This window comes from Ambystoma mexicanum, chromosome 7q (assembly GCF_040938575.1).
Source record: "Ambystoma mexicanum isolate Mex_15411 chromosome 7q, UKY_AmexF1_1, whole genome shotgun sequence".
NCBI classification, from domain to species: Eukaryota; Metazoa; Chordata; class Amphibia; order Caudata; family Ambystomatidae; genus Ambystoma; species Ambystoma mexicanum.
The window spans coordinates 1171268566-1171283927 of NC_090941.1; the positions used below are offsets into that span (position 1 = coordinate 1171268566).

Below are 15362 nucleotides of genomic sequence, written 5' to 3' on the forward strand. Positions count from 1 at the left end.
CCTTGACCTTTGTGGATCCTCTCCTTATAACATGATCCTTCTTTGTAAGCAACTGTCCTTGAGAGTGAGCACAAATTCTTTGGCCTGCCCCTCCCTCCATTTTCCTCCTTCCTTATTCCAATATATATTGTGTTCCTTGTGTACTTGGCAGAGGCTCCGAGGCTGTAGTTACTCGCACGTTGCCTGTTGCAAGTGCGCCTCTATACCGCGTAATATGGTAGGGCCCGGGATACGAGTACTGAGGCTCGCACTGGAGTCAGAGCGGCTGCGGCTGCTCTCTGGAGGCCTCCGGAGCCCTGAATATGTGTAAGGAAGTATTCAGAGGGGCGGGCGGTAGATCAGGTAGCACTTACTTGGTGCAGGGACACGATGCTGACTCCCACATTGGCCGCTACCACGCTTGGATGAAGCGGAGCGGCTTTACTGCTGCTGACGGACCGCTTCATTCAAAATCCTCGTCACCAATGTTAAGATGAGGTCGTCTGTTATGCTCACCTGGCTCCCTCAGGGGCATCGATCCGAACTGGACAGCTGTGGTCTCCACCAATGTGATGTGTAGTGCCGAGATGACAGATTGGACTGGCCCACCCAGCTTGGTTTGCTTGGCCCATAGGAGTATTCTTCTGTAAATGGAGAAAGGGAATTAACCACCCGTGGAGTTGAGAGTTAACCCCCACCTCCCCCTGCTGTTCTCCCCACTGATCGCCTCTAATGTCTCTTCTTAATGTCTCACCTGATGGTTTGGAAGGATGAGCTCTCCATCCTGCATCGAGCGCAGGGGCGCATAGATAACCAGTTGCTTCACTGGTTGAAGGAAATGGTGAGTTTCAGAACATTGTAGTTCGTAAGAGTTCAAATGTCTGATTTTCACTCTTGTCTGATTCCTTGCAGTTTGCAGCTTGACCGCAGCAAAGAGTTCCTCGTGGTAGCTGACGAAGTTCAGGTGAGGATTTGTCTCATCCAACACAGTTCAATAAAATAAGGCCAGAATGTAACCTGTTGCTTTCTCCCTTATTCAGGTGTGGAGAGAAAATATGAAGTTCGGGGAATAATGCCTCCGGCGGTAAAATTAGGTAGGTCTATTGTGGTGAGAAGGATTCCCCTTGCTTGTCCCTTTGTCTCACCTTGTTGTCCTTTTGTTCCCCTTAGGGGCCGGGGTACGGCGAGGATGCTATGGAGACTGCGCCGATCCGTGAAGAGGAATAGTACCCCCGGCAGTAAATCAGGTATGTCTATGGGGGTAGTTACTATTGCCTCTGTTTATTCCCTTGGCTCACCTTTGCTGTTCTTGTGTTCCCCTTAGGTGCCGGAGTGCGGCAGGAACATGCAGAAGGATGTGGTGGATCGTGAGAATGCTGCGAAGGCCGGTAAGTTCAACGCGGCGCTGCAGCAGGCAAGGCGGCGCGCGTGAAATACTTCTTTCTTCCAGCTCGAAGACGCGGTGGATACAGAATTCAGGTAAGGATCGAAGGTATTGCTCTTGTTCTAACCTTTTCTCCTTCTGTTTTCCCCCTTTTTCTAGGAGCTGCAGACTCGAGGCGGGCGTGGCAGAAGACTGGCAGTTAGCAGACACGGTGAGCGTTACGCTGCTGGATGCAGAATAACGCAAAGCATGTGCTGCTTTTTGGGCGTGGTTTAAATAGCCTCCAAAGTAGTCCCGGGTAAGTATTCCTCCCCAGCCCCACCCGAGTAAAAAATAGTCCCAAGGTAAAATAGTCCCTTCCAAGACTCATTTGGCTTGGAGCTCTTGCAGCATGGTCTGCATCAGGTAAGTTCTAATCTATGAGCCTGGCGCCTATGACTCTCCATATGAGCCTGGCGCCATAGGCGCCAGGACCGCACCCAAACAGCCCCTAGCAGGGGTTTTTGGGCTTGCTCAAAATAACTTGATGCCTGCTTCCGGGGTTGCTGGACCTGGTCTGGGTCCCCGGGGGTAGGCATCATGACAGCACTCCACCCCCAAGGCCCCTCCTAAAGTCATTCTTCCTGGTGGTTTTGGTTTGTCTGGGAAATTTCGGTGGAATCTTTTCACCAATCGAGGTGCATGCACGTGGTCACTAGGTTCCCAAGACCTTTCCTGTGGTCCGTAACCTTTCCAGTCAATTAAATAAAAAAGTGTTGACTTCACCATCTTGGAGTCCAGGATGTTCTTAACCTCAAATTCAGGTTCCTCATCTATAAGGATGGGGTCTGGTGGCTTGGTTAGTCTTGTCCCTGGTTGCACTGGCTTCAAAAGTGACACATGAAAGACGGGATGAATTTGAATATTAGCAGGTAAGTCCAACTTGACGGCCACTGGGTTGATAATGGCCTTAAAAGTGTAAGGTCCCAAATATCTAGGGTTAAAGGTCAGTGTTCTCTTGAGAGGTATGTGTTTTGTGGCCAACCATACTTGGTCCCCTATCTGGTATTGTGGAGTATCACTTCTATGCCGATCAGCATCTTTCTTATATTTCTCCTTCGCCTGTTTTAAATGTGCAGTTGCCTCCTTAAAGGCTTGTGTAATCGTAGCGTGTAGATGGTCCACTGCAGGCATTTCTAAGTGTTGGGGTGAGTCAAGGTTTGAGGTTCGAGGGTGGTGCCCATATAGGGTATAAAAGGGACGTTGTCCAGTTCTGGAATGTACTGAATTATTGTATGCATATTTGGCGAGCCAAAGAATGTCCTTCCAATTACTCAAAGTCTGATGTAACTTACAACGCAGGTATTGTTCAAGAGTCTGGTTGGTCCTCTCCGTTTGACCATCGGTCTGGGGGTGGTGGCTGGTCAATAATCTCACGTCGATTTGCGCCAATTGACAACATTTCTTCCAAAAATGTGAAATGAATTGACTGCCCCGGTCAGAGACCAACACGGACGGAAATCCATGTATGCGAACAATGTTTTCGAGGAATTCTTTGGCCAGGATTGAGGCTGAAGGTAATCCTTTTAAAGGAATAAAGTGGGCCATCTTGGAAAAAAGATCCACAATAACTAGAATGGTGTTAAATCCATTACAAGGAGGTAGATCAGTAATAAAGTCTAACGATAAGGTGTGCCATGGTGTAGGCGGAATGTCTAAAGGTTGTAAGAGTCCAGCTGTTTTTTTCTTTTGACTTTTGTTTTGGGCGCAAACGCTACAAGACATCACAAATGATTTAATATCCTTTTGCCAGGTGGGCCACCAGAATTGTCTTTTAATTTTAGCTTCAGTTTTTGCAATACCTGGGTGCCCCTCCATTAGGGTATCATGATAACGGGAAATGACTAGCTCTTGTAGCTCCTTGTGTGTCAAAAATAGCCGCCCTTGGTAATAAGGCAGATCATTGGTGACAGAGTAGTCCGGGACTTTCTTTACCCAGTCCTGCAGGGCTGTAGGATCAAAGAGTTGCTGGATCTTTACCTGAATGTCCTCTAGTGTCTGTAGAGTAGGCATGCCAAAAATCCTTTGTTCGGAAATTATAGGTACTGGTTCTGGGTTCACTTCTGCCTCTCCCATCCCTATTCGTGATAAGGCGTCTGCTTTACCATTCTTACAACCTGGTCGATAGGTTATCACGAAATCGAACTCAGCAGAAAACAATGCCCATCGGCGTTGACGTGACGATTGGGCCTTGGCTGTTTTTAGATACTGTAAGTTCGGTGATCACAGTAATGGTATGCCTGGCACTGAGAAGATAGTGCCGCCAAGCCTTGAAGGCGGATTTAATGGCTAATAACTCCTTGTCGGTAACCGCATAGTTTAACTCGGGTGCCGAGAACTTTCTGGACCAAAATGCTACTGGGTGAAGCTGGCCAGTTTCAGGATCCTTCTGGGACAGGACAGCTCCTATGGCTAGACTGGATGCATCAGTTTCCACTATGTATGGAAGTTCAGGGCGCGGGTGCTTTAATACAGGTGCAGACGTGAATTTCGCTTTCAGCTCTTGGAAGGCATTTTCAGCTTCTTCAGTCCACATAAAGCGTTTATTTTTTCGTAAGAGTGCTGTGATGGGATGTACGACATGTGAAAAATCTGGGATGAATCTGCGGTAGAAATTGGCAAAGCCGAGCATGCTTTGTACTCCTTTAACTGAACTTGGTGATGGCCACTTAAGGATTGCGTCCACCTTTTGTGAGTCCATTCGGACATCCTTTGGGGTCAGGATAAACCCAAAGAATTCAACTTCTGTGGCATGAAAAACTCATTTTTGCAGTTTTGCATATAGTTTGTGGTGGCGCAATTTCTCAAGGACTGCTCGGACGTGCTTCACATGGTCAGATTCTCAAGAGGAGTATACTAGAATATCATCGATATATACGATAACACAAACGTCAATGAGTTCACAAAGGACATCGTTCATGAAGTATTGGAAGGCTGCTGGTGCATTGCACAACCCGAAAGGCATCACCCGGTATTCGAATAACCCATTCTTAGTGCAGAAAGCAGTCTTCCATTCGTTGCCCTCTTTTACACGTACCAGATGATATGCCCCCCGGAGATCTAATTTAGTGTATATGCAAGCGTCCTTCACTTGGTCCAGTAGTTCAGGGATCAGAGGCAATGGGTATCGGTTCTTAACAGTTATCTGGTTCAATGCGCGGTAGTCTATGCACGTTCTGAGGTCACCTTCCTTTTTGGGCACGAAGAACAAAGCTGAAGATGCAGGGGATTTGGATGGGCGAATAAAGTCACTGGCAAGGTACTGGTCTAAGTATTGTCGTAGGTGAAGGTTCTCAGGTTCCGTAAGGGCATAGATCCTGCTACAAGGGGGTTGTGCACCGGGTATGAGATCGATTTGACAATCGTACGATCTGTGAGGAGGTAAGGTGTTTGCCTGTTCTTTTTGGAAGACATCCTGGAATTCTTGGTATTCTGGAGGTAGTTGCATGACTGCTGTGGTTACTGTGGCCAGGCCTGCGTTCAGATTTTTCTTTGGGTAACAGGTTCGTGCACAATCCTGGAAGGTTATTCTCTTCTCTCGCCAATAAACACAAGGATTATGTGTTTCCAACCAAGGTATCCCCAGTATTATTTAGAACTGTGGGGCTTTGATTAGATCAAACACAATAGTCTCTCGATGCCCATCCTGACCTAATAGTGTCATCTCTGCGGTGGAATGAGTCACAGGCCCAGAGGCAATTTCAGTTCCATCGACTGTGGTGATGACATCTGAGGTGGTTTTTTGGCAGAGAGGTAGATTCATCCTGGAAGCCAATTCGTAGTCCACATAGTTTCCTATGGCCCTGCTATCTATGCATACCCTCACTGCGTGCATACGCGATGGCTGCCCTGGATCTACGAGGACCATTGGTATGATGAAATGCGAGGTCCGAGTATCCTTCTTCAAGCTCGGCAAGCGGACCTCTATGCTTGTCGGGCATTGTCGTATCCCGAGTCTGACTCCATATGGCTTTTATCAGCAGCTCCTACCACCTTCTTGGGTGGTTTCACAGGGAAATCGCGTAGAAAATGCCCAGAAGTTCCACAATATAGACACAATTGCATTTGCTGTCTCCTTTCTCTTTCCTTCTGGGTTGAGGGTATTTTAACCCCTCTGATTTGCATGGGTTCTGAAGCATCTGCTCCTTTGGGGTTAGCGTGGGTTTTAACCAACACCCGATTCTCAAACATGGCTCGATCAGCCTTTCTGTTCTGAAGTCTGTGATCTAACTGGACCACTAAGTCTATATATTCAGTGCATTCTTGAGGTGGGTTCACGACTTGAGCCAAGACATCCTTGAGTTCTCCTGAAAGCCCTCGATGAAATAATGTGATTCGTTTTACCTCAGGCCATCCAGTTTCCACTATCAACCTATTAAAGGTCGCGATGTAGGATAGAAGGTTTGTTATCCAGGGCCTGTCCTTGGGAGTGCCGGGCAAACAGTCTTTCCATGCTCGTTTGAAAGCCCTGAAAATCCCGAAGAATTGGGTCATCCTGAGTAACTAGTGGAATTGACCAATCAGCTGCACTGCCACTGAGATATGACAATACAAAGGCTACCTTGGCTTGATCGTTTGGGAAGGCTCCAGGTCTGCATAAAAAGTGCAAGCGGCATTGGTTCATGAACACGGTGAACCTTTTATGGTCCCCGGAAAAGTGTTCGGGCGGAGCTAATGGAATAGTTCCTGGTAGGTTTATTTGCACAGGGTTACTCAATGAAACAGGAGCTGGATTCCCCCGGAGTCCTGGTAGGGGCGTTTGTCCAGCCTGGCTTTGCAGTAATTGCCTAACAAGATCATCAGTTCGCTCCTTTGACAAAATCAGCTCTCTCCTAAGATCATTGGTCTCTTGACGGGCGGACTGCCCTCAGTTCCCCTAGTAGTTGGGCCAATTGGTCAGTTTCTGAAGTTTCCATAACGCCCGGGTGGGAATTTGTGGGTAGGCTTCGCGTTCTGTTACGTTCACCTGGCTCCCACAGGGGCATCGATCCGAACTGGACAGCTGCGGTCTCCACCAATGTGATGTGTAGTGCCGAGATGACAGACTGGACTGGCCCACCCAGCTTAGTTTGCTTGGCCCATAGGAGTATTCTTCTGTAAATGGAGAAAGGGAATTAACCACCCGTGGAGTTGAGAGTTAACCCTCACCTCCCCCTGCTGTTCTCCCCACTGATCGCCTCTAAAGTCTCTTCTTAAAGTCTCACCTGATGGTTTGGAAGGATGAGCTCTCCATCCTGCATCGAGCGCAGGGGCGCATAGATAACCAGTTGCTTCACTGGTTGAAGGAATTGGTGAGTTTCTGAACATTGTAGTTCGTAAGAGTTCAAATGTCTGACTTTCACTCTTGTCCGATTCCTTGCAGTTTGCAGCTTGACCGCAGCGAAGAGTTCCTCGTGGTAGCGGACGAAGTTCAGGTAAGGATTTGGCTTATCCTACATAGTTCAATAAAATAAGGCCAAAATGTAACCTATTGCTTTCTCCCTTATTCAGGTGCGGAGAGAAAATATGAAGTTCAGGGAATAATGCCTCAGACTGTAAAATTAGGTAAGTCTATTGTGGTAAGAAGGATTCCCCTTGCTTGTCCCTTTGTCTCATATTGTTTTCCTTTGTTCCCCTTAGGGGCCGGGGTACGGCGAGGATGCTATGGAGACTGTGCCGACCCGTGAAGAGGAATAGTACCCCCGGCAGTAAATCAGGTAAGTCTATGGGGGTAGTTACTATTGCCTCTGTTTATTCCCTTAGCTCACCTTTGCTGTTCTTGTGTTCCCCTTAGGTGCCGGAGTGCGGCGGGAACGTGCAGAAGGATGCGGTGGATCGTGAGAATGCTTCGAAGGCCGGTAAATTCAGCGCGGCGCTGCAGCAGGCGAGGCGGCGTGCATGAAATACTTCTTTCTTCCAGCTCGAAGACGCGGTGGATCCGAAATTCAGCTAAGGATCGAAGGTATTGCTCTTGTTCTAACCTTTTCTCCTTCTGTTTTCCCCCTTTTTCTAGGAGCTGCACACTCGAGGCGGGCGTGGCAGAAGACTGGATGCAGGCAAGCAGACACGGTGAGCGTTACGCTGCTGGATGCAGAATAACGCGAAGCATGTGCTGCTCTTCGGGCGTGGTTTAAATAGCCTCCAAAGTAGTCCCAGGTAAGTATTCCTCCCCAGCCCCACCCAAGTAAAAAATAGTCCCAAGGTAAAATAGTCCCATTCCAAGCCTCATTTGGCTTGGAGCTCTTGCAGCATGGTCTGCATCAGATAAGTTTGCAGCATGGTCTGCATCAGGTAAGTTCTACTCTATGAGCCTGGCGCCAGGACCGCACCCAAACAGCCCCTAGCAGGGGTTTTTGGGCTTGCTCAAAATAACTTGATGCCTGCTTCCTGGGTTGCTGGACCTGGTCAGCTGGTTCCATTCAAGTCACATTACAACAATAACTTACTAAGGTTCCTCTGTATATTATCGCTAATTAATCTCCCTGGCATGAGCGGTTGCAGCAACACTGGATGCCGAGAAGGCATTTGACTCAATCTCCTGGAACTATCTTCACACAGTGCTGGCCACTCTCCATCTAGGCCCGTACTGCATAGGCTGTGTCAAGTTACTTTACAGAGTCCCCATAGCTAGAGTCTTTATCCATGGTCGTCTCTCACTGCCAATACAGCTGAACAGGGGCACAAGCAGGATAGCTGTGTATTACTTACTGCTATTATATGGCACAGCATTTCCATAAGCGAAGGCTGCCAAGACCCGCACTCCGTCTGCCCATTGTTCACCTCATGTAACTCAACGCGTTGGCGCACAACACTGCTCCTTGCAACCGACCACCAATCGGCGGGTTTGGGAGTAAAGAGAGCAGTTTTAATAGTCACCACTTGAAACAAGTGACATTCATTGGACTGTAGCTCACTTTTAAAAATACAATTCTGAAGAAATCTGGTCTGGGGAGTCTACTTCATATGGAAGGAGCAGGAGAGAGATGGTTAGGTGTCCATTGATCTCTGCACCACACCATGCTCACTTGCAAAACCTTTGTTGGTCTGTACACAGCTATTCCACAGTTTAGGAAATATGTCCAGAGACTGCATCAACTAGGGCCCATGTTGAGCTATGCCCCTATTTATACAATGGTGTACTAAGTCTATGCTTGCTTCCCACACACAAAGACATAGCTCTGGGGATTGAAAACATTGAACCAATCATTTTTTAAAATAACATTCCTTAACTTAATTAAATTGCTCAAGAAAAATACAACATGCATAAACAGTAATTTAAGACACAGTAAAGAACTTGAAAGCTACTGGAGTGAGTGATCAGCCCCCACTTGACTGTTCCATGGAGATGAACGTTATCTATGCGCTCAATAGCGACAGCATCTTAACAGGTCTGAAAAAGACTGAAGTATACATTTCCATTTCTCTGATAAATGCCTTACTTAAATGTGTGACTGTCATAATCCCAACTAACAAGGGTTACAGCAGATCCCGAGCCCTAACCTGACTCTTACGAGTGAATATTTCTTTATAAATATCTCTTTCTTGCAGATTCCGCGCTCTGTCTGCAGTGAGAGCTGCCTCCCTGGGTCTCGGAAAGTTCACATGGAGGGGAGTGCCATCTGCTGCTTTGACTGTGCACCCTGTGCAGAGGGAGAGTTTTCAAACAGCACCGGTGAGTAAAGCCTGTTCCGCTTATGCTTCATAATGACCTCACCCTAGTCCCTGTATATCATGTCTATTTTCCTATATTTCAGGTCTAGTTCCCATATTTAATGTCTATTTCCCACGTTTCATGTCTATTTACTGTATCTTAGGTCTATTCCCTGTACATCAGGTCTATTTCCCTATATTTCAGGTCTAGTTCCCATATTTAATGTCTATTTCCCACGTGTCATGTCTATTTACTGTATCTTAGGTCTATTCCCTGTATATCAGGTCTATTTCCCTATATTTCAGGTCTAGTTCCCATATTTAATGTCTATTTCCCACATTTCATGTCTATTTACTGTACCCTAGGTTTATTCACTGTATATCAAGTCTAATCATTTACATTTCAGGTGTAGTTTCCATATTTAAGGTATATTTCCAACATGTCACATCTATTTACCGTATCTTAGGTCTGTTCCCTGCATATCAGGTCCATTTCCCTATATTTCCAGTCTAGTTCAAATATTTAAATTTTACTTCCCAAATTGCATGTCTATTTGCAGTATCTCAGATCTATTCCTTGTTTATCAGGCCTATTTTCCTATATTTCAGGTTTAGTTCCAATGTTTAAGGTCTATTTCCCACATTTCAAATCTATTTACCGTATCTTAGTCTGTTCCCTTTTTATCAGGTCTATTTCCCTGATATTTCAGGTCTAGGTCCCATATTTAAGGTCTATTTCCCACATGTCAAGTCTATTTACCGTATCTTAGGCCTGTTCCCTGTATCTCAGGTCTAGTTCCCACATTTGAGGTCAATTTCCCACATTTCATGTTTTTCTACTGTATCTTATGTCTACTCCCTGCATATCTGGTCTAATTCCTTATATTTCTGGTTTAGTTCCCATATTTAATGTCTATTTTCCACATTTCATGTATATTTACCGTTTCTTAGTTCTATTCCCTGTATATCAGGTCTATTCCCTATATTTCACATCTAGTTCCCATATTTAAGGTCTATTTCCCACACTCAATGTCTATTTACCGTATCTTATGTCTATTCCCTGTATATCAGGTCTATTTCCCTATATTTCTGCTCAAGTTTCCATACTTGAGCACTATTTGCCACATTTCATGTCTATTTACTGTATCTTAGGTCTATTCCCTGTACATCAGGTCTATTTCCCTATTTTTCAGGTCTAGTTCACATATGTAAGGTCTATTTCCCACACTCAATGTCTATTTACCGTATCTTATGTCTATTCCCTGTATATCAGGTCTATTTCCCTATATTTCAGGTCTAGTTCAAATATGTAAGTTCTACTTTCCACATTCAATGTCTATTTACCATATCTTAGGCCTGTTCCCTGTATATCAGGTCTATTTCCCTATATTTCTCATCTAGCTCCCATATTTAAGGTCTATTCCCCACATGTCATGCCTATTTAGCATTTATTAGGTCTATTCCCTGTATATCAGGTCTATTTACTTATATTTCGGATCTAGTTCCCATATTTAAGGTTTATTTCCCACATTTCATGTATATTTACCATATCTTAGGTGTAGTCCCTGTATATCAGGTCTAATTCCCACATTGCATGTCTATTTACTATATTCCCACATTTCATGTCTGTTTACTGTATCTTATGTCTACTCCCTGCATATCAAGTCTATCTCTTTATATCGCAGGCCTAGTTTCCACATTTAAGGTCTATTTCCCACATTTCACGTCTATTTACCATATCTTAGGTCGATTCCCTGCATATCTGGTCTATTTGCCTATAAATCAGGTCTAGTTCCGGGTCTATACTTTGTATATTAGGTCCATTTCCCTATATTTCGGGTCTAGTTCCCATATTTAAGGTTTATTTCCTACATTTCATGTCTATTTACAGTATCGCAGGTCTATTCCCTGTATATCAGGCCTATTTCCCTTTATTTCAGGATTAGTTCCCATAATTAAGGTCTATTTCCCACATTTCATGTCTATTCACCGTACCCTATGTCTATACTCTGCATAACAGGTCTATTTCCCTATATATCAGGTCAAGTTCCCATTGTTAAGGTTTATTTCCTACATTTCATGTCTGTTTACTGTATCTTATGTCTATTTGCTGTATATGAGATTTATTTCCCACATTTCATTTCTATTTACCGTATTCCCACATTTCATGTCTATTTCGTCTCGGGGGATAGCTCAGCGGCAACTTGCACGCCTTGGAAACAAGACGACACGAAGCAGCACAGGTTTGATCCCCGGGTCCGCGCTTAGAAACATCTGAGTATTAAGTGCGTTATAAATCCGCAAATAAGACATATTGCCCTAACAGCGCCTCAATTCCCCCGGGTGTGTGAGCACTATAAAAATGCAAATAAAAAAATAAAAACACATATTTTATGTCTATTCCCTGTATATCAGGTCTATTTCCCTGTATTTTAGGTCTAGTTCCCATATTTAAGGTCCATTTCCCACATTGCATGTCTATTTACTGTATCTTAGGACTATTCCTTGTACATCAGGTCTATTTCCCACATTTCATGTCTATTCACTGTATTCCCACATTTCATGTCTATGTACTGTATTCCCACAGTTCATGTTTATTTACTGTATCTTAGATCTATTCCATGCAAAAGGTCTATTTCCCTATATCTCAGGCCTAGTTTCCACATTTAAGTTCTATTTCCCACATTTCATGTTTATTTACCATATCTTATGTATTTTCCCTGTACAAAGAGGCTGTTGCAATAGTCCAATTTAGAGAGAACCAGAGCTTGGGAGACAATGAGCTTCTGGGGGAAGGAGAGGAAAGGAAAAGTGCCTCTGAGGAGGTGCAATAGGAATTTTGACATTTTAGAGACCTCAGAGATGTGTGCGGAGTAGGAAAGTGTGGAATCAATGATGACCCCGAGGTTCATAGACTCACAGGTGGGGATAGCAGGAGGGCCAACCAAAGCCGGCCAGAGAGAGACGGGAAAGGATGGAGAAGCGTTGCTGATTAGGAGGATCTCTGTCTTACTGGCATTCAGATAAAGATCATTGGCAGCACACCTACCTTGAATGGCAGTTAGGCAATCAGCGATGAGGGAGGGAGAGGAGGTGGCCAAGGGCAGTTTGAAAAAGAGTTGAGTGACATTAGCATAGCACTAGAAATTTGAGCAGAAAATGGCAATGCAGTGGGCGAGAGTTGCCAGGGATTGGTTGTAGAGCCAGGGTGAGAGGTTAGATTCCTGGGGAACACAACAGGTAGAGAGGGAGATAGATGATAGGAAGGACCCAAGTTGGACCTGTAAAAGCAAGAAGAAATATCGAGGCTGAGTACCACAAAAGGAAATACACCAAATACGGGCTTATAAAGATTCACCAATCTTTATTCTACTTCGCAGTTTACAAAGAACAAAATCAGATAGCTATCTGGCCCTCAGTACATCACAGTGAGTACCAGCCCTTCAGTGTGAGGAGTGAGAGGTACTGGACATCTGGACATTCGCACTTTTATACAATTTAGTAATAATGTCCAGCCCCTCTGCAGGCTAATAATCTGTGGTCTAGATTTTGTGCCGAGTTCACTTATGGCTCACACAACAATATGCACACGGATTACATTTGGTTTCCATTCAAACAAGTTATAATGGCAAAGTGTATTCAGAGATTTAGCAGTAAGCCTTAGCACATATCCCTTCACAATGCAGTTCAGCCAGTGTCCACTCTCGACATTTGCATTACATTGTCTTCGATGTATAGTCGTGGATGAGGCTTATTGGTGCAGATAATCCTAAAACCACAAGTCATGTATGGGACAAGGTCCCTTTACCCAGTCTAAACATTTGGCCCGCAGACAGTCTAACCATTAACTAGGTGCAGAGGTTGGGAATGCTCGGTTACAAGTTGGAAACACAGTCCACCATTTTAGAACACAGAATTACATATGAACAGAAATCAAAATGGAGGATGATCCTAAAATGGCGGCGAAGTTGATCTAAAATCGGAACTTTTCAACATGGTTTTCTTCGCAGAGCTACTGGGCTTAGGCCAATATATATTAGACAGGAGACACAATATGATTTCCTGTTTAACAAACCCTCCTTTTGGCCTACGCCAAGCGCTAAACTACTTCTAGTCACTTTACGAATAACTCCACGTCTCAACGTCCATACACCCTGAATCACAATCATCAGAGATATCGATCGCCATAATGTCTAAAACCGAAATTTCTTTCAACACAAATTCATTTGTCATTCTCTACGGGGCGCGTACCTTTAGTCCTACTGTTCTCATCGTCTGTGCACAACATCCTCCTAACACCGAACATATGCCAGGAACACACTGTATACAGCAACAGAAAAACAACAGAATACCCAAGATGATCAGCAAGCATGAGAGTAGCTTCCATTCCCAAGATCGTAAGAAGTCCCAGAAGCAAGCGCTAAGATCCCAGTTTCCCTCGGGAACATGCACTTCTGAACTAAGGACATAAAGATTTTGTATAGCCTTAAAGATGGTTGGGGAGGAATCTGGCATGAAAGCGCAACTAGCGGACCCCACTAATTTACATACTCCACCAGGCTCTGCCAGGATGACGTCTAATGCCATCCGGTTCTAAAGTGCCACTAACCTTATCGCTTTCTGTTCTAAAGTCATGTTATAGAGTATGTCAGTGGTCCGGTTGATGGTCCTCTCCAGTACTCTCGCTAGTCTTCTGATATCTTCAGAGTTTAATATTTGCCCCCAAAATGGTACAAAGGATTTCGCTAAGTCATCCAGGACTTGTGCTGAAGTATCGCCATTCTCATCCTGCCTTGGACAAGTCTTAGAGATTTCTATGGTGCTTGCTATGAATACCCCGGGCAACAGAATTCCTAAATAACAGATTCCCTGCCAATCCCTAGGTAGCCATGGGAAAGCTTCATTACTGCAAACAAAGTAGACAGGTTTGCCTACATACAAAGGTCTGACCTCACTGGTCAAGTTCGCAACATTGGTGCAACCCTTGAAATCACCCATTGACTGAGTACCATTCCTCTGTATGCAGAAAGAAACTGAATCAGGGCTGTGGTTAACATTATAGGAAGGGGGCGTGGCATCCCTATTGCCTATAGGGGCCATCTTGAAAGAGATCAGAGATTGAAAAGGACGAGACGGTCTATCAGAAGGCCTAATAGAAGGAACATTAAGCTTGCTCCTATTTGCAAAGAGTGAGCATCCCAGGGGCGTTAGGACTCGTTTCGCAAAATCATTCAAATTCGTTCCATCGAAGTTCCCCGAGATGCTATCGTTCCATCGGCCAAAGAATAGTACCCTTAAAGAAGCATAGCATGCAGTAGTCAAAGGTAAAGGATGAATATACCAGCCCAACCCGTTATCTCCGTGTTGCGGTAAATACGAGCAGACCCAACCATTGGACCTATCAAAAATGGCATGTGTGGCATTCATTATGAGTAATAAAGTGTTAGTGTGGTAGTGTGGTCTCTAGGAGATAGAGTGTGCAGATGCACGAAAGGTGTAGAAGCAGTAGGTACATTTCTAGTGGGCAAAAGAACTTCAAGCGGACGCACTTCTTCCAAATACCAAAAACATAATCACAAGACAACAATACGTTTTTAGAGACCACGCATTTGATTGTTCATTGTTTCGATTAGGCACATAGTCATTTATTTGTTCCGTACGAGTGAGAGTGATTGCAGGTATTGTTTCTCCAAACGAAATACTCCAGAGTTTATTTGCTGGCGATCTCCTCATCGCGTGTTTTCTTAGTCCTTCCCTAATCCCAGCCAAAAGAATTCCTTACGGGCAAAAGAACAGGGCGAAAAGACAAGCACTACAATGATTTTTCATGGTGGCACAGCCAAACCGTGCAGTAAGTCTAGCTCCGTGGAAGCAGATCATACGTTGTGACTCCTGCTACTGCGTGATCTGCGAACAACATGTTGTTGCTTCCTGATGGAAGTGGTGGATTTGTGACAGACTCTGACAATGGTGAAAAAGGATCTTTTGGAGAGTGTGGAGATAAGGCGGCTGTTTCTCCAGGCCCCACAGGGTCAGGGAGAGCCTCTGAAGCCCTCTCAGTGCTGCTCAATGCTGCGTGATCGCTGGGAGCAGAGCAGGTAGGATTATCTGTATCTTTTGTATCGTGTGGCAAAGGGAAGGGAATCCTCTTGACATGCGACGCATTGATCCAGTGCTTTCGTCCGGTCACTCGTACAGCTGTCTGTGTGGCCAGTAGGACCTGATGAGGGCCCCTCCAAATCGGTGCGAGACAGGATGCTCTTTCGAATGATTTGATCAGCACCCAGCTACCAGGCCGAATGCTGTGACCTGGGCACTCATACTTGACTGG

General features: G+C 45.0%; 1 protein-coding gene across 1 annotated transcript in view; it reads left to right on the forward strand.

Moving 5' to 3' along the window:
- The first annotated feature begins 214 nt into the window (after positions 1-214).
- The window catches only part of LOC138528250 (vomeronasal type-2 receptor 26-like), a 40918-nt gene continuing 25770 nt past the window's right edge, over positions 215-15362 (forward strand). Inside the window, exons 1-4 of the mRNA XM_069639702.1 lie at positions 215-306; positions 892-943; positions 7176-7265; positions 8930-9053. Coding sequence (XP_069495803.1) covers positions 215-306; positions 892-943; positions 7176-7265; positions 8930-9053 — 358 coding nt within the window. The remainder of the gene's footprint in view (positions 307-891; positions 944-7175; positions 7266-8929; positions 9054-15362) is intronic.